Source organism: Rhipicephalus microplus, chromosome 1 (assembly GCF_043290135.1).
Source record: "Rhipicephalus microplus isolate Deutch F79 chromosome 1, USDA_Rmic, whole genome shotgun sequence".
Taxonomy (NCBI): Eukaryota; Metazoa; Arthropoda; class Arachnida; order Ixodida; family Ixodidae; genus Rhipicephalus; species Rhipicephalus microplus.
This window is the reverse complement of record NC_134700.1, coordinates 15079099-15101823: the sequence shown is the minus strand read 5'-3', so window position 1 is coordinate 15101823 and position 22725 is coordinate 15079099. Positions and strand designations below refer to the sequence as shown.

At 50.2% G+C, this 22725-nt stretch overlaps 1 protein-coding gene across 4 annotated transcripts in view; it reads right to left on the bottom strand.

The window, feature by feature from the left end:
* Positions 1-22725, bottom strand: part of LOC119178056 (uncharacterized) — a 697593-nt gene that overhangs the window by 630816 nt on the left and 44052 nt on the right. For all 4 annotated transcript variants that reach the window (XM_075887501.1, XM_075887516.1, XM_075887508.1 and 1 more), the window contains exon 7: positions 12594-12686. In XM_075887501.1, coding sequence (XP_075743616.1) covers positions 12594-12686 — 93 coding nt within the window. The remainder of the gene's footprint in view (positions 1-12593; positions 12687-22725) is intronic.

Sequence of the window (22725 nt, the reverse complement as noted above, 5' to 3'; positions counted from 1 at the left end):
TGGGCCAACTCAAACATTGACTTAGGTAGCGACCATTACGTCCTGGTGACGCAGTTCTTAATGGTCCGAAAGAGGGCACGGGAGTTTTCTTGGACAAACTGGGACCAGTTTCGCAAAGTCCGCAACGACCGACCCCTACCTGCAACCAGGCCAAGCCTACAGGAGTGGATTAGCCAGCTCAGAGAGGACGTCATAAGTACCACCAAGAATATTAGTACTGACCTCCCGGTTGAAAAAATGAATAGCCGCCTTGCCCACCTGCTCGAGGCCAAGCAGTCACTTCTCGCCCGCTGGAAAGGCCAGCGCCTCAATCGCAGGTTGCGCAAGAAAATCTCCGACCTAAACAAGACCATCGAGGAGCACTGTCGCGTCCTCTCCAAGCAGCAGTGGGACGAGGTGTGCAACTCGGTAGATGGCCAGATGCGTAATGGCAAGACATGGAACCTGCTCAAGCACCTGCTCAGCGAGACTAACACCAAAACTAACCAGCGGAACGTACTAGCGCGAGCCATGCACGAAGCCAAGCAGTCCTCTTCCGAAGAGGAAGTTTTGAAGCAGCTGGTGCAAAAGTACCTCCCTGTCGACTCGAACCCCGCAACAACGTACCCCGAGTACTCAGGACCGGCCAGCACTGAACTGGACGCCGAGATATGCCACGAAGAGGTTCGGCAGGCGCTTTACGGGCTCAATGGGAGGTCTGCCGCGGGCCCCGACGGCATAACTAATAAGACCCTGCGCAACCTGGACGACCGGTCAATCGACTACCTCACCGAGGTCATCAAGGAGGCATGGAAGAGCGGCGAGGTCCCCGACCCGTGGAAGGTCGCGCGCACCGTGCTCATTCCTAAGCCGGGGAGGTCACCCAACTTGGACAACATGCGCCCCATTTCGCTCACGTCCTGCGTGGGAAAGGTAGCCGAGCATGTGGTCCTCAATAGGTTGACTCGGTACCTGGAAGACAATGGGCTCTACCCGTACACCATGATTGGTTTTCGGGCCAAGCTTTCGACGCAAGACGCTATGAAGCTGCTCAAGCACCAAGTCATTGACTGCAACACTCGAGACATGCGGGCCATTCTCGGCCTCGACTTAGAGAAAGCCTTCGACAATGTTGCTCACTCTTTCGTGTTGCGGTCGATTGCTGAGCTCGGCCTTGGAGTCAGATTCTACAAATATGTCAAATCGTTCTTGACCCGTAGGAGAGCCACCCTCAGTGTTGGAGACCTTGTCTCCGAGGAGATCGAGCTGGGATCGCGCGGCACGCCACAAGGGTCAGTGATATTGTCACGACATCGAAACAGAGGTCTTGCGGCAGAAACTGAGACACCAGAAGCAGGTAGGTTCTTTTAATAGAACGCGCAAGAGAGTTCTTCTTTTTCATCCATTTCATTGTACTTCATGGCACATGCACAACTGTCATTGTCTTTCTTTTTGAGAAGCACGTGACATTTGCCTCCCTCCGAAAGAGGCATCGTTCCGATGCGCAACCTAGGCGCTCTACCAGGCGTATGAAGTGGTCGCGTCAACTGGATAAACACGGTTTCATACGCACGACGTGTACGACTTCGGGTAAATGATTTTGACGCTTAGAACTACAGCCAGTGTCAGGAACAACTTCATAGTTCACGTCGTTCAAGCGTCGCGTGACGCTGTATGGGCCAAAGTATCGTCTTAGCAGTTTTTCCGACAGTCCACGTCGACGTATCGGAATCCAGACCCAGACCTTGTCGCCTGGTGTGTAGCTAATAAACTTGTGTCGGGGGTCGTACTGTTGTGCATCTTGATGCTGTTGATGACAGATGCGCACACGCGCGAGCTGTCTGGCTTCCTCGGCGCGCTGAGTGAACTCTTTGGCGTCCACATGGATGTCGTCACACTCATGCGGCAACATGGCGTCCAACGTTGTCGTGACTTCGCGACCATAGATCAGACTGAACGGCGTCATTCCAGTAGTTTCTTGTCGAGCGGTATTATAGGCAAAGGTCACGTACGGCAATATCTGATCCCAGTTTTTATGCTCTGTGTCAACGTACATGCTGATCATGTCTGTGAGGGTCCTATTGAGGCGCTCTGTCAGTCCGTTTGTCTGCGGATGGTAAGCAGTTGTTTTCCGGTGAGCTGTACCGCTGAGTCTGAGAACCGACTCCAAAAGTTCTGCGGTGAAGGCAGGTCCTCTGTCTGTGATCACTGCTGTGGGAGCGCCATGCCGAAGGACGATGTTTTCGATGAAGAACTGAGCGGCCTCTGCTGCTGTGCCGCGCTGCATAGCTTTAGTCTCCGCATAACGGGAGAGGTAATCGGTGGCCACGATTATCCATCTGTTACCTGTTGTGGAAGTTGGAAAGGGGCCCAGGAAATCCATTCCAATCAGAGTGAACGGCTTCGCTGGTGCTAGGACTGGATGTAAAAGACCGGCTGGCTTGCTAGGAGGTGCTTTGCGTCTTTGGCAGTCGGTGCAAGTTCGCACGTGATGGTTAACATCAGCGGGTAACTGGCCAGTAGTACTTGCATCGCAGTCGGCACAATGTTCGGGTGTAGCCTAGATGACCAGAAGTTGCTTCATCATGGCACGCTTCCATAATTTCTTTTCGAAGAGAGGCAGGCACGACGAGCAAGTGCGGGTTGCCGGTTGGTGAGAAGTTTCTCTTATAGAGAACATCGTTTCGCAAGGAAAAAGATGGCAGTCCTCTGGCAAATAACCGCGGCACGTCCTTACGTCGTCCTTCTAAATATTCAATGAGTGGTAACAGCTCGGGGTCACTGCGCTGCTCCTGTGCAATAGTGGCCGTGTTGACGACTCCCAAGAATGCCGCGTCGATGTTTTCGTCATCACGACCGACAGTCTCCACTGGCGACCGTGAGAGACAGTCGGCGTCGGTGTGCCGCTTCCCAGATTTATAGACGATGGTCATGTCGAACTCTTGAAGTCTTAGGCTCCAGCGTGCCAAACGGCCAGATGGATCTTTAAGGTTGGTGAGCCAGCACAAAGAGTGATGGTCGCTAACAACCTTGAAGGAGCGGCCGTACAAATATGGACGAAATTTGATGACCGCCCACACCACGGCTAGACACTCCTTCTCGGTAGTCGAGTAGTTCTCCTCCGTGCGAGAGAGAGCTCTGCTGGCGTAGGCTATTACTCTTTCACAGCCGTCTTGCCACTGCACCAGAACGGCACCCAGACCTACATTGCTGGCGTCAGTGTGAAGTGCTGTAGGGGCTTCCTGGTCGAAGTGCGCGAGGACTGGAGGTGTTTGCAGGCGTTGTCGTAGTTCATTGAACGCCATTTGCTGTTGTTCACCCCAAAAGAAGGGGACGTCCTCACGTGTGAGTCGTGTCAATGGCGCCGCAATAGACGAAAAGTCCTCAATAAATCGCCGGTAATAGGCACACAACCCTAAAAAGCGTCTCACGGCCTTTTTGTCGCATGGTGCAGGAAATTGCGCTACGGCGTCTATTTTGGCCGGGTCAGGTCGAACACCCTCGTGACTGACAACGTGGCCTAAGAAGTTGAGTTCGTTAAAACCAAAATGACATTTTTCCGGTTTTAAAGTAAGGCCGGCCGAACGTATGGCTTGGAGGACGGTGAATAAACGGCTGAGATGTTCCTCGAATGTTGCTGAGAATACAATAACATCGTCGAGATAGACCAAGCATGTTTGCCACTTCAGGCCTGATAGTACGGTGTCCATGAGACGTTGAAAAGTGGCTGGCGCCGAGCACAACCCAAAAAGAAGCACCTTAAATTCGTAGAGGCCGTCGGGCGTCCCGTTTTTTCCCGATCTCTCTCGTCGACTTCTATCTGCCAGTAGCCGCTTCCGAGGTCCATTGAAGAGAAATAGCGCGCATGACGCAGCCGATCGAGTGAATCGTCTATGCGGGGCAGTGGATAGACGTCTTTCTTCGTGACTTGGTTCAACTTGCGATAATCAATACAGAAGCGCAATCTGCCGTCTTTTTTCTTGACCAAAACTACGGGGGACGCCCAAGGACTTTTCGAAGGTTGTATGACGTCATCCGCGAGCATCTTGTGTACTTGCTTCTGAATCTCCTCGCGCTCTTTCGGAGACACACGGTAGGGGTTTTGCCGAATCGGTCGCGTGTTGTCTTCAGTAATGATGCGGTGCTTGGTCAATGGTGTTTGCTGTACCTTTGACGCACGCGAAAAGCAGTCTTCGAATTGGTGTATAAGTTCAAGCAGGCGCTTCCTATCAGAGGGCGGTAGCGTAGAGCAGATGTCCACCGACAAAGTTGTCGAGGCGGGGACAGCCGCGTCATCTGGTTGCAAGGTAAAACAATCCCCGGCTTGGTCTACATCGTCGTAGTAGGCAATAGCGGTACCCTTCTGGATTTGACGGCGCTCGTTGCTGAAGTTTGTGAGCAGCAATTCCGCCTGTCCTCCAGTAAGCGCCAGGACGCCCCTCGCGATGGAAATGCCTTGCGTGAACAAAAGAGTGACTATGTGCTCCGCTATCACATCTTTATAGCAAGGACACCCACTGGACACTGACACAAGGCAGCAGGATCTCGGTGGGAGTGTCACATCGTCGGCTATTCGCAAACGGCCGCGTGGTTCTTCACTGCTATTGTCGGCATAAGGATGAGCGCAAAACGTCACCATACGTTGAGGGATGTTGATAACAGCGCCATGATATTGAAGAAAATCCATGCCCAAAATTAACTCTTTACACCAGTCTGGCAACAGGACGAAAGTGGCCACGAAGCTAGAATCTCCGATGCGAAGTCTAGCGGTGCATTTACCCGTGGGTGTCATCAGCTGACCACCAGCACTCCTTATGTGCGGCCCTGTCCACGGTGTCTTGACCTTTCTGAGGCGGTCGGCCAGCTCTTGTCGCATGATTGAGAAGTCGGCGCCAGTGTCGACCAGTGCTGTAACGTGATGTCCGTCAATGAGAACGCTAAGATCGGCACGTACTTCTTCAGCATTATTATTCGTCGTCGTATTCATCGTCGTTGTCGTCATACCTTCTTGCGATGATTGGGGGAACTTTTCAGTGTGTCGACGATTGGCAACCTTGCCCCCCGAGGTCGCATCAGTTAGTTTCCCTGGCGCGGGCTAGGCGAACGGCCTCTGGTGACGTCCGCGTAGCTCTGAGGGAAGTCACGGTGACGCGCAGGTGATGGAGATCGCCAGCGACGCGGTGGGGTTGCTTGAGCAGGCGATAGTTGATCGGCATCGTGGGCACGACGGTCTTCGGAGCAGAAAGAAGCGGGACGAGAAAAGTTCCCGAACCCAGAATCGCCGTGACGGCAATAGCGGGCAATGTGACCGGGTTCTCCGCAGCGGTAGCAAATAGGTCGACGGTCGGCCATGCGCCACAAGTCAGTTCGGCGAACTGGTGGTCGTCTCGCAGAATCTCGTTGCCACCAAGCGGCAGTGGGTTGTGGCTGGAAGGGCGTCGCCACAAATGTCGGTGGAGGACGACGGACCACATCAGCGTAGCTCGCTGGATGTGGCTCAGGATTTGGCGCGGGTGGTGTAATGGCTTGCCTCAACTCCTGGCGGACGATTTCGGCAACAGATGCGACTGGCGGTTGGGCAGGGGGAACGCAGAGGGCCCGAAGTTCCTCACGTAGTATTTCTCTAATCATTTGCCGTAGGGAACTTTCGCATACGGCAGTGTTCTGAGCTGAAGCACTTCCTGTCGTGTGGTTCTGCAGGCGGTCAAAGTGTCGGCGTCGTTGTTGCAGTGCGCGCTCGATGACTGTCACCTCTCTTATGAATTCATCTACAGTTGTAGGTGGATTTCTTACGAGGCCCGCAAACACTTGTTCCTTAACACCCTGCATTAGGTGACGCACCTTCTTCCCTTCGGGCATGTCAGGGTCAGCTCGTCGAAACAGACGGATCATACCCTCTGCGTACATGGCGGCTGTTTCATTGGGTTTTTGCACGCGTGCCTCAATCACTTGCTGTGCGCGATCCCGTCGGTCCGAGTTCAAAAATGTAGCGAGGAGCTTTCGACGGAAGTCTTCCCAAGATTGGAATGTAGCCTCGCGGTTCTCATACCACGTGCGAGCGCTATCTTCCAGTGCGAAATATGCACGGCCAAGTTTGTGCTGTTCGCTCCAGTTGTTGGATACAGCGACCCGTTCGAACTGTTCGAGCCACTCTTCGACATCCTCGTACTCTTCCCCACAGAAAACTTCAGGAACGCGAGGATGTTCAAGAGTTACCTGCGAGGGAAGAGCGGTCTGCGATGGCGGGATAACCGTGGATGTCGTAGGAGCTGCCATGCTGGAAAGAGGCGGAACAGGTGCGGACTCTGGACTTAGGCCTAGTAGGCGCCGACTGAATCGGTGCACTGGAGTCGTGACGAGGGGCTGAGTCTCTGGACTAGGTGAACGGGTCCGAGTAAGACTGTCCTGCATCAGGGTGTAGGCTCCAGCGCCTCCACCAGTGTCACGACGTCGAAACAGAGGTCTTGCGGCAGAAACTGAGACACCAGAAGCAGGTAGGTTCTTTTAATAGAACGCGCAAAAGAGTTCTTCTTTTTCATCCATTTCATTGTACTTCATGGCACATGCACAACTGTCATTGTCTTTCTTTTTGAGAAGCACGTGCACAGGTGGCAGGGACGGGCAAGTCGAGCGCTCCCTGCAGGAGGCCATAGACACCACGGAAGATTACCTCCGTCCCACAGGCCTGAGGTGTTCCCCAAGCAAGTCCGAGCTTCTCCTTTACCAACCCACTAGGCGAGGGCCCAAGCCCAAAAACTGGCAGCCGATCTCGAAGAGTGATATCAAGCTCTACACCGGAGATGGCAGTGCAATACCCAGAGTTGACTCCATTCGGGTCCTCGGCATGACCATCGAGTCCAATGGTTCCAACGGCAAGACTATACTCAAGCTCGCCGCCAAGACTGATAACGCGGTTCGGCTGGTGGCCAACCGCTACCAAGGCCTCAAGGAAGACAACCTAATCCGCCTGGTCAATGCCTTTGTGCTCTGCCACTTTTCATATGTCGCGGCCATGCACAATTGGCAGCGTGCCGAGCGTGACAAGATCAACGTCTTGCTCAGAAAGATTACCAAGCGGGCCCTCGGTATCCCGATCAGGACGCGCACCGAGCACCTGCTTCAGCTCGGAGTACACAATACGTTGGAGGAGATCGCCGAAGCGCAGGAGCGGGCCCAGATCGCGCGCCTTTCGAGCTCCCAGACCGGCAGACATATACTCCGAGAGCTCGGTCACTCTCCGGCTGAAGTGGACGAGAAGATGAGACAGGTGCCCCGTGAGATTCATGACCTCATCACCGTGGCACCGATACCGAGGAATGTCCATCCCGAGCACAATTGTGGTAGGCGACGGGCTAGAGCTGCCACTCTTCTCAAGCAGATTCACAGTGAGGAGCACGGCGTCAGCTTTGTCGACGCGGCCGCGTACCGTGGGAGCCGCGCCTTCTCCGCAGTCGTCGTCGACTCCAAACAACAAATCACCAACTGCGCATCGGTTCACACTGACGATCCGACGGTTGCCGAGCAAGTGGCCATCGCCCTGGCCATCCTGGAAGGTGAAAGAGAGGTCATTTATAGTGACTCTAGGTCAGCTATTCACGCTTTCGAGCGCGGTGTAATCTCCAAGAAAGCCCTGAGCGTGCTCCAAAGTGGTGGCCGCGACGGCATCAAGCACCACGTACTGATTTGGTTTCCTGCACATGTTGGACAGGTCCAAGGCGCTCCCCCCAACCTCAACGAGTCTGCCCACGAGACCGCGCGCGCTCACTAACCGACCGCGTGGGTTCCGGGCAACGCTTCGGGGCCAACGGGGTTGCGGAAAACAGGGACGCGCCTGCCACGTACAACGAAATAACAAAATATTTTTACCTCGCGCGGAGACTATATCCACTCCCTCATCCAAATCTTAATAGCCCACAGGCCCTTACGCTCAGACTACTGCAGACCGACACGTACCCTAACCTGAGATCCCTTCACGCTATTTATCCTGACGTGTTTCCCAATGACGCTTGCCCCGCATGTGGGGATGTATCCACGCTGGCGCACATGCTCCGGGAGTGCAAGGCAATGTACACTAACCCCAACACTACATCGGTCAGGTGGGAGGCGGCCCTACGCAGCTCCCTCCTGGCCGACCAACTTTGGGCCGTCCAGCAGGCCCGCGGAGCGGCCGATAGGCTTGCCCTAACGGTCCCGACGTGGGAGTCGCCCGCTGCGCGCTGACGCGCGCCTTGCAGGACCTCAATAAAGTTTCGCAACCAACCAACCAACATCAAAAGAAGATGAAGATGTAGATGAGTCAAAAGAAGAAAAGAGTGCACCTAAACACTTCTAGTATTCTGCTGAAGCTTTTTGAAGAAAACGTAAGTGCTGAACTGTTTAGGCCCATTTTCTCATAATGAATTTTTTCACTGGTTGTGGTGCTGAGGAAATCTAAATCTTGGAAGGCCACTCACCAGATTAGTATACCTGTTTTTTTTTTTTTTCCTATTTATCAATTAGTTTGCCGGACCTGACAAGCTCTTTTTTTAATTTGTTACGTTAATTTATAATAAATGATTAGGATTTGATGAATCTGATAATTACTAACTACATCAAGTTCAAAGTTGCGTGAACATTTTTTGGAGAAAAAATTTTTTTAAATGGCTCTGTAGTACCCTGGAATATCTATGAAAGAATGATCACAACGAATTTCAGCTTTCTACAATGTCCTGATATTTCTCACGACTCTTCCTCAGGCACTCACGTGAACAGCCCAGTTAAATCTCAATAACTCTGGAACTAAGAAACACAGCTTCATGAAACTTTGCAGTTGCTCTTGTTTTAGTGTAGGAAACATGCCCTAAAATTGTCATCCAGATATCTTAAAAATTTAAAAAGTTCTATTTCCAGAGTAGCCTCCTCCTTAAGAGAGCACGGAAATTCATTCAAGAATCCAAACGCTTCGCATCTCTCACCACACTGCAGCACGTGTGGCTGTTCACCTGTCTTTGCCCGATAAAGAAATTTCGTCGAAACACACAACCCAAGTAACCAGTGAAGTGATAGAGACTTTCCACGTTAAACGAGTGGATGAAGCACGCGCCGGTGAGGTTTCGATATATTGTCATGGGGTTGTGACGTGAACGAAGGGAGCAGACTCCAGGTCGAAGAAGAAACTGTTTATTCAAACCGAACTTGTGGCCCCGCAAAAGGAAAGTAAGACACTGGCACTGATAGCAGAGAACAGAGCATTGGCCGTCAATCAACTGTAAGCGCCGAATTGTGTCGGCAATTAGACACTTGCCATCAAATATTCTAGTGTTATCGCTAGCGGCGAAGTAAGTTCTAGAATAATCTGTGATGTTCACAAAGTGGGCGTAATCTTAACAAAATGATCTCCTGCCGTCCCAAAGCTTCTCGAACAGTGTAGGTGTGGTTTGCGCTGAGAATTATTGACAGTGAAACGACGCGATAACAAAATTAGAGGACGGAACGTGGCAATATCTCACGGAAAAAAAGTTCGCATATCTGCTCAGCACATGTGTCATCAAGTGATACACTATGTAACTTTGATTTCTTCACTTTCCTGAGCTCTTCAAATAAAACTTCTTGTTGCGAGTCAGCGCTCGTCTACCTCTGTGGACCTTGTCGCTCCAAGTTTGTTTCCCGCAGCATTTAGCGGGGCAGAGCATGTAAGAAATTAGCATGTCTTTTATAGCTTGAGCCGTGCCGCAGCATCGACAAAACCACTGCTTCGCGCCTGGGTGCCAAACAGGCTATGTGTTCGTGAAGGGTGGGCCCATTGTCTAGCATCCCGAAGGATTAGAATAGGCAGTAGGAATGGAAGAAAAATCTGCACAGAGCATACAAGCCCTTTAGAGACACCAGTGCAGTGTGCGAGCTCCATTCCGAGCCACGCTATGGGCTCGGAGACCATGTGCACATTATAGAGGGAAAAGAAGATTTATGTGAAAGGACCATGTAGCCACCGCAGCGGTGGCTACATGGTTAGAGCGTCCCCTTCTAATGCAGGTAGTGCCGGGTTCCATTCCCAATGGGTAGAGGACTACACCAACCAGGCACTCGGTTGTTTCTGGGTACTTATCTCAAAAGGAAGCCCTATAATGTTCTGCGAAGACCTTTGGGCCTAATTCAACCCGCCACAACCTTGGTTAAATAGTTGAGTGTCCCCCACTGCTGTGGGAGGCACATAATTGCTGACGTCAGGTACCTACTGGTCAAATAGGTACAAACACACTTCAAGCCTGATGCTTGGCAGAAAGAAGTTGTAGTCGCTTGGAAGGGCACCCAGCCCGTGGGAAATTGGAAGCATAAGATCGCCAAACCTAAAAGTAAGGTCATCCCCCCCCTTTTTTTTTCAGCTAACTTTTGGCTATCGCAAAATGAACAGAAAAGGCGGACCGAGAGAAACATACGCTTGCAATACCGTCACGGGCTAGTTAATAAAAGAAAGTTTATTATAAATGATACATAAATGCGCATCGCAACGCTAACGTGATACCAGCAGTGAGCAGCTTCTGCAAGTGCAGCTTCTATTAGAGTTGCCCGTTGCACCATCCTATGCAACACCAGCTGCGTCAAGGGGAGCCGAGTGAGCCCACTGCCCTTTTCTAGTACACTGTATTGGAGTGCTTGCTTGCGATTTGACGGTGCTGTTATACTCTATTTACTCGAGTCTAGGCCAACCCCACAAAATTCTGAAGCACGGGAAAAACAATTTACCTTGAATGTAGGCCGACCGAAACAGCGAAGACAGCGTTCACAAAGAGACACCATTTATTTGAAACAGTGCAGTCGGTTCATGAAGAAAATAACTCGAGAGACATACAGCCGTTAGTTGTGTTCTGTGTGTATTATCGACGTTTTTCTTTTTTTTTTTTTTTGAGCCGCTTGTACAGTCCAATCTTATTAATTCGAACACGTTTAATTCGAACTTCCGGTTAATTCGAACTCACGATTAGGTCCCGTCAAAGTTATGTGTATTCCAATGGGCGAAAAACGTGCGGTAATTCGAAAGCCCAAGCACTTGCGACGATTAATTCGAACATACCGCGCCCCAAAAAGCTCTCAGCACCCCGTCCAATCTCGCAGCAGCACCTCCGACACCTTAACGCTGCGCACGAAAGAAAAAAAAAAGGAAAGAAAAGGCTGTGGTGGAATGTTTGCTCTCACTCAAATGCCGACCTGCGACGCGTCTGTGCCACGCTTCTCACTTTTCTGCCCCTGCTGCGTAAAGACCCTTCTCTTTCCAACACCGTGCGCAAAGAGAGAGAGAAAAAAAGAAGAAAACTGCCATGGAGTGATGCTCTCTCTCAGCACCGGTGCCACGCTTTCCCCTTTCCCGTCCCTGCCACATAACCTTCTCCTTTCAACAACGCGCGCGAAGAGAGCAAAAAAAAAGCTGCCGTAGAATGTTGGTTTTTTTCCTCAAATGCCGATCTGCTTCTCTCTGCGTGGAGGCACTGCTCCTTTCTCGTCACGTGCTGGCCACGCTGCGACTTTGGCACTGAGGGAGGTAGCAGAGATGCAGTCGTTGTTGTCTTCAGAGAGTGTCGGCACTAGACATAGCCGCGCGCACCTTCACTGGCCAGAAGAATGCTGAAGCCGAAGTAGACATGCTTTGCAAGCTGCGTGCGAAATCGATTGACACGCTGCAAGGCGAATGTGTGGAGACGCGCATCACCGATTACTTCAATTATGACGAATGTCCTGTGATTTGCGAATAAAAGTTAGTCTTCTAAAACTTCCCCTCTTGTGTTAGCTCAATGCACATGCGCCACTGCATGGGGAGCGCTCTGTTTACTTAGCTTTCATTAATTCGAACTTTTTTCAAATCGAACAAATTTTCGGGCCCCTTCGAGTTCGAATTATCGAGATTAGACTGTAGTTATTTGCATCATAATAGATGCCGTGCTTGCCGATGTCTCCCGTTCATTCCGACTCGCCGTCGCTGCTTCCCTCGTCTTCAAACAGTGCGCAATCCTCGGTGCCATCAAGCGCATTGGATGTGCCACAATTTTTAAAGGAGCACAAAATCAAAGGTCCTAGGTTGTCGTTCCACACTGCAGCAGCAGCCGCTCCAGTGATGCACATTTTTTTTCATCGCTCTAAAGACCCGCCCGGCTTGAACGTTGGACGACGAATCCGTGACTAGGCAACTTTCCTTTTAAAAGCGGCACTATGACCACACCGCCTGTTTGGCGCCATTGAGCTATGACACACACAGACAACTTAAAGCACGACTAGAAATGATGAACGGCTCGCATAAACACTCACCAAAATGATCAAAATGGCGGGCTCATGTGTGTACTTAAGCCAGGTGTTGGCTCGGCTACTAACATCTACAATACTGTCTAGGTGGCACTAGTCGTGCACCACTTTTCTCAATGAAAAATGGCGCGTTTTTCAAAATTTTCGAATATAAGCCGACCCTAGAGTTTGATACAAAAAAATTTGGAAGTAACTATCGGCCTAGATTCGAATAAATACAGTGAGTGTATTTGACGCCTAAGCATCAAATAGGACTTTCAGTAGAGATCGAGTTGATTGGGAAATCAAACAAACCAGAGTCGCAAAAAGTGTACCCTGCACTCACACATGATGGCAACACTTACCTCGCCCATCCACTGGACGATCAGAGTCCAAACCCGAAGTGCCTCACAGCACTGGGAGCCATCCATCCAGTGGCTCAGCTGAGGTCCAATGCACTGCACAAGAATATACTATAAATGTCACCTATAAAGCCTCCTCAACATTTGGTGCCGAAGTTGTGAGAATCGCAAAAGACGAATAGAGCAGAAGGGTTGCATGAAGGGCCAGTTGGTACATGATGCTGAGGGGAACAGCGCAAAAACGGGACGGAGAAAGATTGAACAGCGCATGTGCCGTGTGTTCAATATTTCTCCGTCCCGTTTTTTACGCTGTTCCCAGCACGAACAGAGCCAAATAAAACATGGCTGTAATCCCCTGCCTTAAAATTTCCTCACACTTTAAAGAAGGGTGAGCAGTGGGTTGCATTGTCAACGTCAGACAAGTTTGTGAGGCGGTGTAAGCAGGGCTGTCTGACGAGTAAGCAGAACCCCACTTGCTGCATGAAACACAAGAAGGCTGATGTCTCCTGCACAATAGGCAGAGTTTCCTCATTTTCCTTTTGTCGGAAAGCATTACATAGGCCAGGCAGGCAAATGCCACTTCCTGGTGTTGGTGCGATTCCTCGAGTGCGACAAGATCGCTGAAACACAGCAGTAAGATCGAGAATAGATAGACAGCTTGCTTCCCATTGTAAGAAACCCGACACGAAGCCCCAATGCATTCCTCCCTTTAATCATGCCGTAAGATAACTAGCGCAAACTTGACTCCCGCAAACACTCACTCATCCACCCGAGTGAGTGTCGTGTGTCTCACTCGGGTGGATGAATGACTGTCTCCGAGAGTCAAGTTTGCACTGCCGTATTCACTCGCGTAATCCTCGCACTCGCATAATTCTCGCACCCCCCCCCCCCCCATCGTCCAACAAAAATATTTCTTTTTTCCTCGAGTAATTATCCCACCCCCGAAAACTTGCAAAATACTGTCGTCTGCTCGTTCCAGCGACTGATGATGATAGCGCACACCATCTGGCGCTATCTCTTAAGCTGCAAGCGTACTATTATTGCACGGAAAATCAATCCAATCCAAACCAAGCCAAAGTGGCAAGTGCGCGTTGCGGCATATTTTGTATGTTGTGTCGGTAATCTTGTCACGTTGTGGGGCAATACTGAAGCTAAACGGCTGCTTTCAAGTTGAAAGTGATAGATCATGATCTAAACAACGGCAACAGGGCCGCCGATAGGCCTTTTGGAGTTTTGTGTTCACTACTGGTGACGGCAGCTGAAAGCCACCAAGACGCGTTGGGCCTGCGTGTGCCTAAAACTGGGATTGATGGTAAACTTTACTTCTTCTGAAGGAAACTGCAGACGGTTCTGTTAAATAGTTATCAGCCCAATACTGACGTCCTAAGCTTGCCTTTTGGAGGCTCCTGTGCAGAAACGAATGTTACTGCCGCGCCCACAACGCCCATGAGCTTTGCGTATGATATTCTAACTCTCGACTATTTGCTGGCACTTTTTGTGTCTGAAATAAATCTTGCCTTGTGTTGAACCTGTGCTTTTATTGTTGAGGTAAGTTTTAATTAGTACTTCTCAAAGCTTGCCGTTAGTTGCTGGTGTGAGAATCCCGATTTGCGGCCACTTCGTTTTTTTTTTTTTGCTCTGTACGTTTTCGTGGAAAGTTTTCCCCGCGTGATTCTCGCATCACCCAACTTTGCATGGGTTTTCCGCCAAAAAAAGTGCAAAGATTATGCAAGTAAATACCATAATTATCTTACAATATGACAAATGACCTACTAGCCCAACATCAAGTTTTATTGTGTCCCTTTAATCAGACTGCAGTTCTGCATCGCTGTTGTGACAACTAGAAAAATTGTAGAGGCATCTGAGATAGCTTTGCCAGGCAACGAAGTGTTAGCGCTTTCCGTTATCTAAGAAAGAGCTGGATTGTGTGGCATAGACGACACATGCTCATTTTTCTTCTTTCATTATCCTTTTTCAGCTTCAGATGAGTGTTCATATATGCTCAGGAATTGCAACAAAACACTTCAAATGAGAGTAAGCGCTTGTCCTGTCTGCTTCTGGTTTTGCATTCATCACTATTGCACTACGATTTTAGAAGGACAACAATATCTGATACAGCCGAACCCACTTATATTGATCCAAGTGCAACGGGGTTTATTAGCGCAAGTAGTACTTGCACAGCAGGTCTATTGATGCGGAAAGCGGGCGTCAGCAACGGGCCCAGGAATCACAGCACTCGGGGTAAACGCTCGCGCTTGGCTCCTCTCGCTAAAGGCGTGACCCACTGCGGCACATAATCGTCTTTTTCTCTACAATACCCCAGGCGACGAAGACGAGCCATCCTGGCAAGTCAAGGTGACGAGAGTAGGAGTGGGTCGTGATAAGACTTGAGACGACTCACGTGGACAGTCTCACGACCAAGGCGTCGCCTGTCTGTAGATGGCGTGACCGGCTCGATCACGTATGTGACATCAGATCGACGTTCGACCACGCGATAAGGACCGTGAAACTTGGGGTCAAACTTAGAGGACAGACCTGGGCAGTGGAAGGGCAGTCGGAGCCAGACGAGCGAGCCCACGGCAAAAGTCTCGACTTGCTGGTCGCCGTCGTGGAGGTCTTTTTCGAGTGCTTGCTTGTCCGAGGTGAATGATCGGGCCAACTGACGACACTCTTCAGCGTGGTGCACAATTTCAGAGAGGGTTGAACTCTGAGACGTCGGGACGATACGGCGAAATGGTATCAAAAGTCCATATAAAAGAAAGAAAGGTGAGAGGCCTGTGGTTGACTGCGTCGCGGTGTTGTACGCATAAGTCACAAATGGAAGAATAACATCCCAGTTCGATTGGTCAGAATTGACATACATGGCGAGCATTTCTCCTAGCGTTTGGTTGAAGCTGAGGCTCATTTAGACCGTTGGTCTACGGGTGGTAGGCTGTAGAGGTGCAGTGCACCGTGCGGCATGCCCGAAGGAGTTGTTGTACAACTTCGAATAAAAAGACACGCCCTTGATCACTCAGTAGTTCACGTGATGCCCCATGACGGAGTACGAAGCGTCACAAGACGAAATTGGCTACGTCACGTGCACCAGCCGTAGGTAGTGGAGCTGTTTCAGCATACCTCGTCAAATGGTAGACCACGACAATGATCCATCGATTTCCAGTGGCAGTGTACAGAAGGGCACCATATAGATCGATTTTAACGCGGTCAAAAGGGCGCGCCGGGCACGGTAGAGGCTATAATAATTCGGGTGAATGGGCCACTGTCTTTCGTCGTTGGCTTAATGAACAGGACCGAATGTATTTTTATACAAAGGTGTACATATCACGCCAGTAGTAACGCTGGCGGATCCGGTGATATGTTTTAAACACACCAGAGTGAGCATGTTGTGGGTCGGGGAGAAAATACGTACAGACATCAGATCGCATGTGGCGTGGTATAACCAAGAGCCATTTACGACCATCCGCATGATAGTTTCTGCGGTATAGTCATCATCATCATCAGCAGCCTGACTACGTCCACTGCAGGACAAAGGCCTCTCCCATGTTCCGCCAGTTAACCCGGTCCTGTGCTTGCTGCTGCCAATTTATACCCGCAAATTTCTTAATCTCATCTGCCCACCTAACCTTCTGTCTCCCCCTAACCCGCTTCCCTTCTCTGGGAATCCAGTTAGTTACCCTTAATGACCAGTGGTTATCCTGTCTACGCGCTACATGCCCGGCCCATGTCCATTTCCTCTTCTTTATTTCAACTATGATACCCTTAACCCCCGCTTGTCCCCTAATCCACTCTGCTCTCTTCTTGTCTCTTAAGGCTACACCTACCATTTTTCTTTCCATTGCTCGCTGCGTCGTCCTCGATTTAAGCTGAACCCTCTTTGTAAGTCTCCAGGTTTCTGCTCCGTAGCTAAGTACCGGCAAGATACAGCTGTTATATACCTTCCTCTTGAGGGATAGTGGCAATCTACCTGTCATAATTTGAGAGTGCTTGACAAATGTGCTCCACCCCATTCTTATTCTTCTAGTTACTTCAGTCTTGTGGTTCGGCTCCGCAGTTATTACCTGCCCTAAGTAGACATAGTCTTTTACAACTTCAAGTGCACTATTACCTATCTCGAAGCGCTGCTCCTTTCCGAGGTTGTTGTACATTACTTTCGTTTTCTGCAGATTAATTTTAAGACCCACCTTTCTGCTCTCCTTGTCTAACTCCGTAATCATGAGTTGCACTTCGTCCCCTGAGTTACTCAGCAATGCAATGTCATTGGCGAAGCGCAGGTTACTAAGGTATTCCCCATTAACTCTTATCCCTAACTGTTCCCATTCTAGGCTTCTGAAGACCTCCTGTAAGCACGCGGTAAACAGCATTGGGGAGATCGCGTCCCCCTGCCTTACACCCTTCTTGATTGGTATTCTGTTACTTTCTTTATGAAGCACTGTGGTAGCAGTTGATCCCATGTATATGTCTTCCAGAATGTTTATATATACTTCATCTACGCCCTGATTCCGCAGTGCCTGCATGACGGCTGATATTTCTACTGAATCAAACGCCTTCTCGTAATCTATGAAGGCTATGTATAGTGGTTGTTGGTTATACTCTGAGCATTTCTCTATTACCTGATTGATAGTATGAATGTGGTCAATTATTGAGTAGCCTGTTCGAAATCCTGTTTGTTCTTTTGGTTGATTGAATTCTAATGTTTTCTTTATTCTGTTAGCAATTACCTTTGTATATAGCTTGTATATTGCAGAGAGCAAGCTGATCGGCCTGTAATTCTTCAAGTCCTTGTCATCTCCTTTTCATGTATTAAGATGATGTTAGCGTTCTTCCAAGACTCTGGTACTCTTCCCGTCAGGAGACAACTCGTAAACAGGGTGGCTAGTTTTTGTAACACAACCTGTCCTCCATCTTTCAGCAGATCTGATGTTACCTGATCCTCACCAGCAGCCTTGCCTCTTTGCATGCTCTCCAAAGCTTTTCTGACTTCTTCTATCATTACTGGTGGGGTGTCATCTGGGTTACTGCTAGTTCTTATAGTATTAAGGTCGTGGTTGTCTCGGCTACTGTACAGATCTCTGTAAAACTCCTCCGCTATTTTAACTATACTATCCATATTGGTAGTTATTTTGCCTTCTTTGTCCTTTAGTGCATACATTCGACTTTTGCCTATCCCAAGTTTCCTCTTCACTGCTTTGACGCTTTCTCCGTTTTTCAGAGTGTGTTCAATTCTCTCCATGTTATACCTTCTTACATCGCATACCTTATGCCTATTATTCAACTTTGAAAGCTCTGCCAGTTCAATTTTGTCTGTTGTACTTGTGACTTTCATGATTTGACGCTTCTTAATTAGGTTCTTCATTTCCTGGGAAAGCTTGCCAGTGTCCTGTCTAACTACCCTGCCTCCAACTTCCACTGCACACTCCGTAATGATACTCGTCAGATTATCATTCATTGTATCTACGCTAAGGTTGGTTTCCTCACTAAGAGCCGAGTACCTGTTCTGAAGCGACACTCTAAATTCCTGTACTTTCCCTCTCAGTGCTAGCTCATTGATTGGCTTCTTGCGTATCAGTTTCTGTCGTTCCTTCCTCAAGTCTAGGCAAATTCGAGACCGTACTATTCTATGGTCACTGCATCGTACCTTGCCAACCACTTCCACATCCTGCACGATTCCTGGGTGTGCACTCATTATAAAGTCTATTTTATTCTTATTTTCGCCATTAGGGCTCCTCCATGTCCACTTGCGGTTTTCGGTAGAAGGTATTTAAAATCCGTAAATTATTGCGTTGTGCGAATTCTACTAGGAGCTCTCCTCTGGCGTTTCTAGTACCGATGCCATAATCTCCTACTGCCTGGTCTCCAGCCTGCTTCTTCCCTACCTTTGCATTAAAGTCGCCCATCACTATAGTATACTGTGTTTTTACCTTACTCATTGCTGATTCCACGTCTTCATAGAAGCTTTCAAATGAAGCGTCATCATGGCTGGATGTAGGCGCGTAAGCCTGTACTACCTTCATCTTGTATCTTTTATTCAGTTTAGTTACGATACCTACCACCCTTTCATTAATGCTATAGTGTTCCTCTATGTTGCCAGCTATGTTTCTGTGAATTAGGAACCCCACTCCCAGTTCTCTTCTGTCTGCCAAGCCCCGATAGCAAAGGACGTGCCTGTTTTGTAGCACCGTATAGGCCTCGTCTGTCCTCCTAACCTCACTGAGCCCTATTATATCCCATTTAACACCCTCTAGCTCCTCGAATAGTACAGCTAGACTTCCCTCACTAGACAAGGTTCTAGCGTTAAACGTTGCCAAGTCCAGGCTCCAATGGCGGCCTGTCCGGATCCAGAGATTCTTAGCACCCTCTGGTGCATTGCAGATCTGACCGCCGCCGTAGTCAGTTGCTTCGCAGCTGCTGGGGACAGAGGGCCGTGAGTCTGCGGTATAGTAGCGCATCTATCTTGAAATGTGTGGCTTGGCGGCGAAGAGCGCGTGGGTACGCAGACGTTGAGGAGTCCGAAGAATGTTAATGAGAGATTTTATTCATGGGTCTTCCGCTGTTCAGACGACATGCTTGAGACTGAAATGGGAGCGATTGGAAAGTTGGCGTCCGAATGCAGGTCCGCGCTGGATCTCACTGGTATCGTGAGAGGGCGTCCGCATCAGAGTGTTTTCGTCCTGAGCGGTAGACGACACGAATGTCGAATTCTTGTAGGTGAAGAGCCCAACGTCCAAGGCGACCTGAAGGATCTTTTAGCGACGCCAACCAACAAAGTGCGTGGTGGTCTGTCACAACGTCGAAACTCTGTACAAGTAAGGACAAAACTTGCTTAACGCCCAAACGATTGCGAGGCATTCTTTTTCAGTTACGGAGTAGTTCATTTCCGCTTTCGTGAGTGCACAGCTTGCATATGCGACGGCGTACTCTGGAATACCGGGCTTTCGTTGCGCGAGTACTGCTCCCAGACCAACGCCACTGGCGTCTGTGTGCACTTCAGTAGGGGCACTTGGCTCGTAATGGCGTAGAATGGTTGGCGACGTAAGCAGGTGGCGCAGTGTAAGGAAGGCTTCGTTACATGCCGGGGTCCAGTTAGAAAGATTAGCTGGACCATTCAGTAGTTGCGCAAGTGGGGCTATTATTGATGCAAAGCTGTGGACGAAACGGCGAAAATACGAGCACAAGCCGATGAAGCTCCTAAGTTCTTTGAGTGAAGTCGGCTTCGGAAAGTTCGCTACGTCTCGAAGTTTGTCTGGGTCGGGGCAAATTCCATCTTTTGACACAACATGACCAAGTATGATAAGTTGGCGAGCCCCAAAGCGGCACTTCTTTAGGTTAAGCTGGAGGTTTGCCTTAGTAAGGCACTGAAGAATTGTGCGCAGACGGTTGACATGGGTAGGGAAATCAGGAGAAAATACTATAACATCATCAAGGTAACATAAGCATATCTGCCATTTAAGGCCGCGTAAAATGCTGTCCATCATTCGTTCAAACGTTGCAGGTGCATTGCACAGACCGAATGGCATAACCGTGAATTCGTATAGGCCATCCGGCGTAACGAACGCTGTTTTGGGACAGTCACACTCTGCCATCGGAACCTGCCAGTAACCTGAACGTAAGTCCAGTGAAGGAAAGAATTCGGCACCTTGTAGGCAATCGATAGCGTCGTCGATGCGGGGAAGAGGGTAGACATCTTTCTGTGTAATTTTGTTAAGTCGCCGGTAGTCGACACAAAATCTAATCGAACCGTCTTTTTTTCTTCACTAGCACAACAGGTGAAGACCAGGGGCTAGAAGATGGCTTGATGACACCGCGCTGAAGCATATCGTCCACGCGCTTTGCAATTACACTTCGTTCCTTGGGTGATACGCGGTAAGGACGTTGCCGCAAAGGAGGGTGCGTTCCAGTGTAGATTGTGTGAGCGACGGTGTTAGTTTGACTCAGTGCCTTTTGAGGAAGGTCAAATGAATCACCGAATTCATGCAGAAGGGTTATTAGCTGGTTGCGTTGATCCAGAGGAAGCTTGCTGTCGATGGAACGATCGAAGATATCCAAGGAGTAGTCATCCCGCGTAAAAGGAGGAGTACACAGCGTTCAGTTGAAGTTGCTGGCCAGGGTCGTGGAACCCAATAGGCACAATAACGTTGTCATCAACAGGAAGAACATAGCTCAGTGTTTCGTGAGCTCTTAAGGTGAGAGGGCATGAGCCAGGATTGCAAACGACAATTCCGGAAGTATCTTGGTGAGGTGGCAGAACGGCGTATGGCAGAGACGTACCGTGGCGGCGACTGAAAACGTCGGATGGGGAGAACACAACGGTAGAGCCGGACTACTCAGTGCGATTGACGGGGACAACGATGGCACTAAGAGGGGGAACATCTATGTCGGAAGCAACAAGAAGCTTGCCAAGGTGAGTGAGTTCATTGTTGGTAGGTGGCGCATCAGAAAACACAGAAAATTCCACCTGCGCGTGAGCCCAGTCAATTACGGCATGATGGCGTGACAAAAAATCCCATCCAAGTATCATGTCGTGGGAACAAGTGGCCAACATGAGAAACTCGATGTGGTACAGGACGTCCTGAATGATTACTCTCGCCGTACATGCCACGACTGGTCGAATGGGTTGCGCGCTCGTGGTATTCAGCAATACGTCGGAAGGTGGCGTCGTTACTTTTCGTATCGAACGGCAGAGTTTTTGACTCATCACAGATACGGCGGCACCCGTGTCAACAAGCGCAAGAGTTTGTAGACCTTCAACAAACAGTTCCAGAACGTTTGTGGGGGACGGGCAAGGACTTGTACAATGCGACGATTTCGCAGCTCGTACCTCCAGAGCTGCGGCAGTCAGTTTTCTGTCTCTACGAGGTTCGGTCGGCGACGCAGCGGGGACGGAGAACGGTAGCGGCGTGGTGAGAATAAGCGACGAGGACCGAATGGTCGGTAGTCGGCAGCAGGGTGGTGGTCTAGTTCGGATGGGGACGGATCGCGTTGCACTGATTGTCGGTCGCATTGAGGGGGCACTTCTCGTTGCGCGTTGTACGGGGCAGGGAAAGAGTCGTCAGAGTACTTCGGAGCAGCAGCCGGGCCCGTTGCGAAGCGCGCCACGTGAGCTGGATATCCGCATTCGTAACAGATCGGACGATTGTCAACTGTGCACCAAGGGTTTCCGTTATAGCGCTGCTGTGTTGCTGGAAATGGCGTCGTTAGTACTCGTAGAGGCTGGGGAGTCGGCCGAAGTGGAGGTCGTAGTGGAGTAGCAGCAACAGCAGCGTAAGTCAATGGCGCGGTGACAGGTGTTGTCTGAGAGACGGACGGTAGTGCCTCAGAGACCTGCGCCTGTATTACTTGTCTGATGGTGGGCGCGGGACGCTCAGAAGAGGGTTCCGTTGCCGGTTGATACGACAGACATGAAAGTTGTCGGGCCACCTCCTCGCGCACATATCGTTTGATTTCCGACATGATTGTGTTGTAGTCTCCACCTAGGGTCAATGCCGCGAGAGTTTCGTCGGTAGCCGCTGGCCGCCGTGTCATGACCCGTTGTTTGCGCGATTCCTCGAAGCTCTGGCAAAGAGGGGCGAGTTCGAACACAGTACGGGGGCCCTTGGCCAGCAGCATCTGGAAGGCGTCGTCTATCCCCTTCAAGATGTGTTTGATCTTGTCTGCTTCGATCATTGAAGGGTCAAGGCACTTGCACAAGTCGAGCACATCCTCGATGTAGCTTGAGAAGCCTTCCCCCTGAAGCTGTGCACGTCCCCGTAGACGCTGTTCGGCACGGAGCTTGCGTACCTCGGGGCGACCGAATACATCGGTAAAGCGCGAGACAGACGTGCGATTTTCCGTGTGATGCGGCGTGCGGCGTCGCATGGAGCGGCGTGCCGCATGCGACGTTTCAGGACACACGAGGGCGAAGGAGCTATCAGCGGCAGACTCCGCCCCCATGCGGCACCTCGGCATGCAGGGTCGAACCACTTGGTATCCTCGTAATGAGGGTCAAGACAAACAACATTGCACAGCCACGCGTCGTTCCACAAAAAATAATTACTAAATCGCATTCGTGAACGACAAGCACGTCGCAACAGCGGTTGATTATTCACGACTCCGACAAGTAGGCCTAGCATGGCGGGCGCCGGCCGTCGCCTACGCCGTT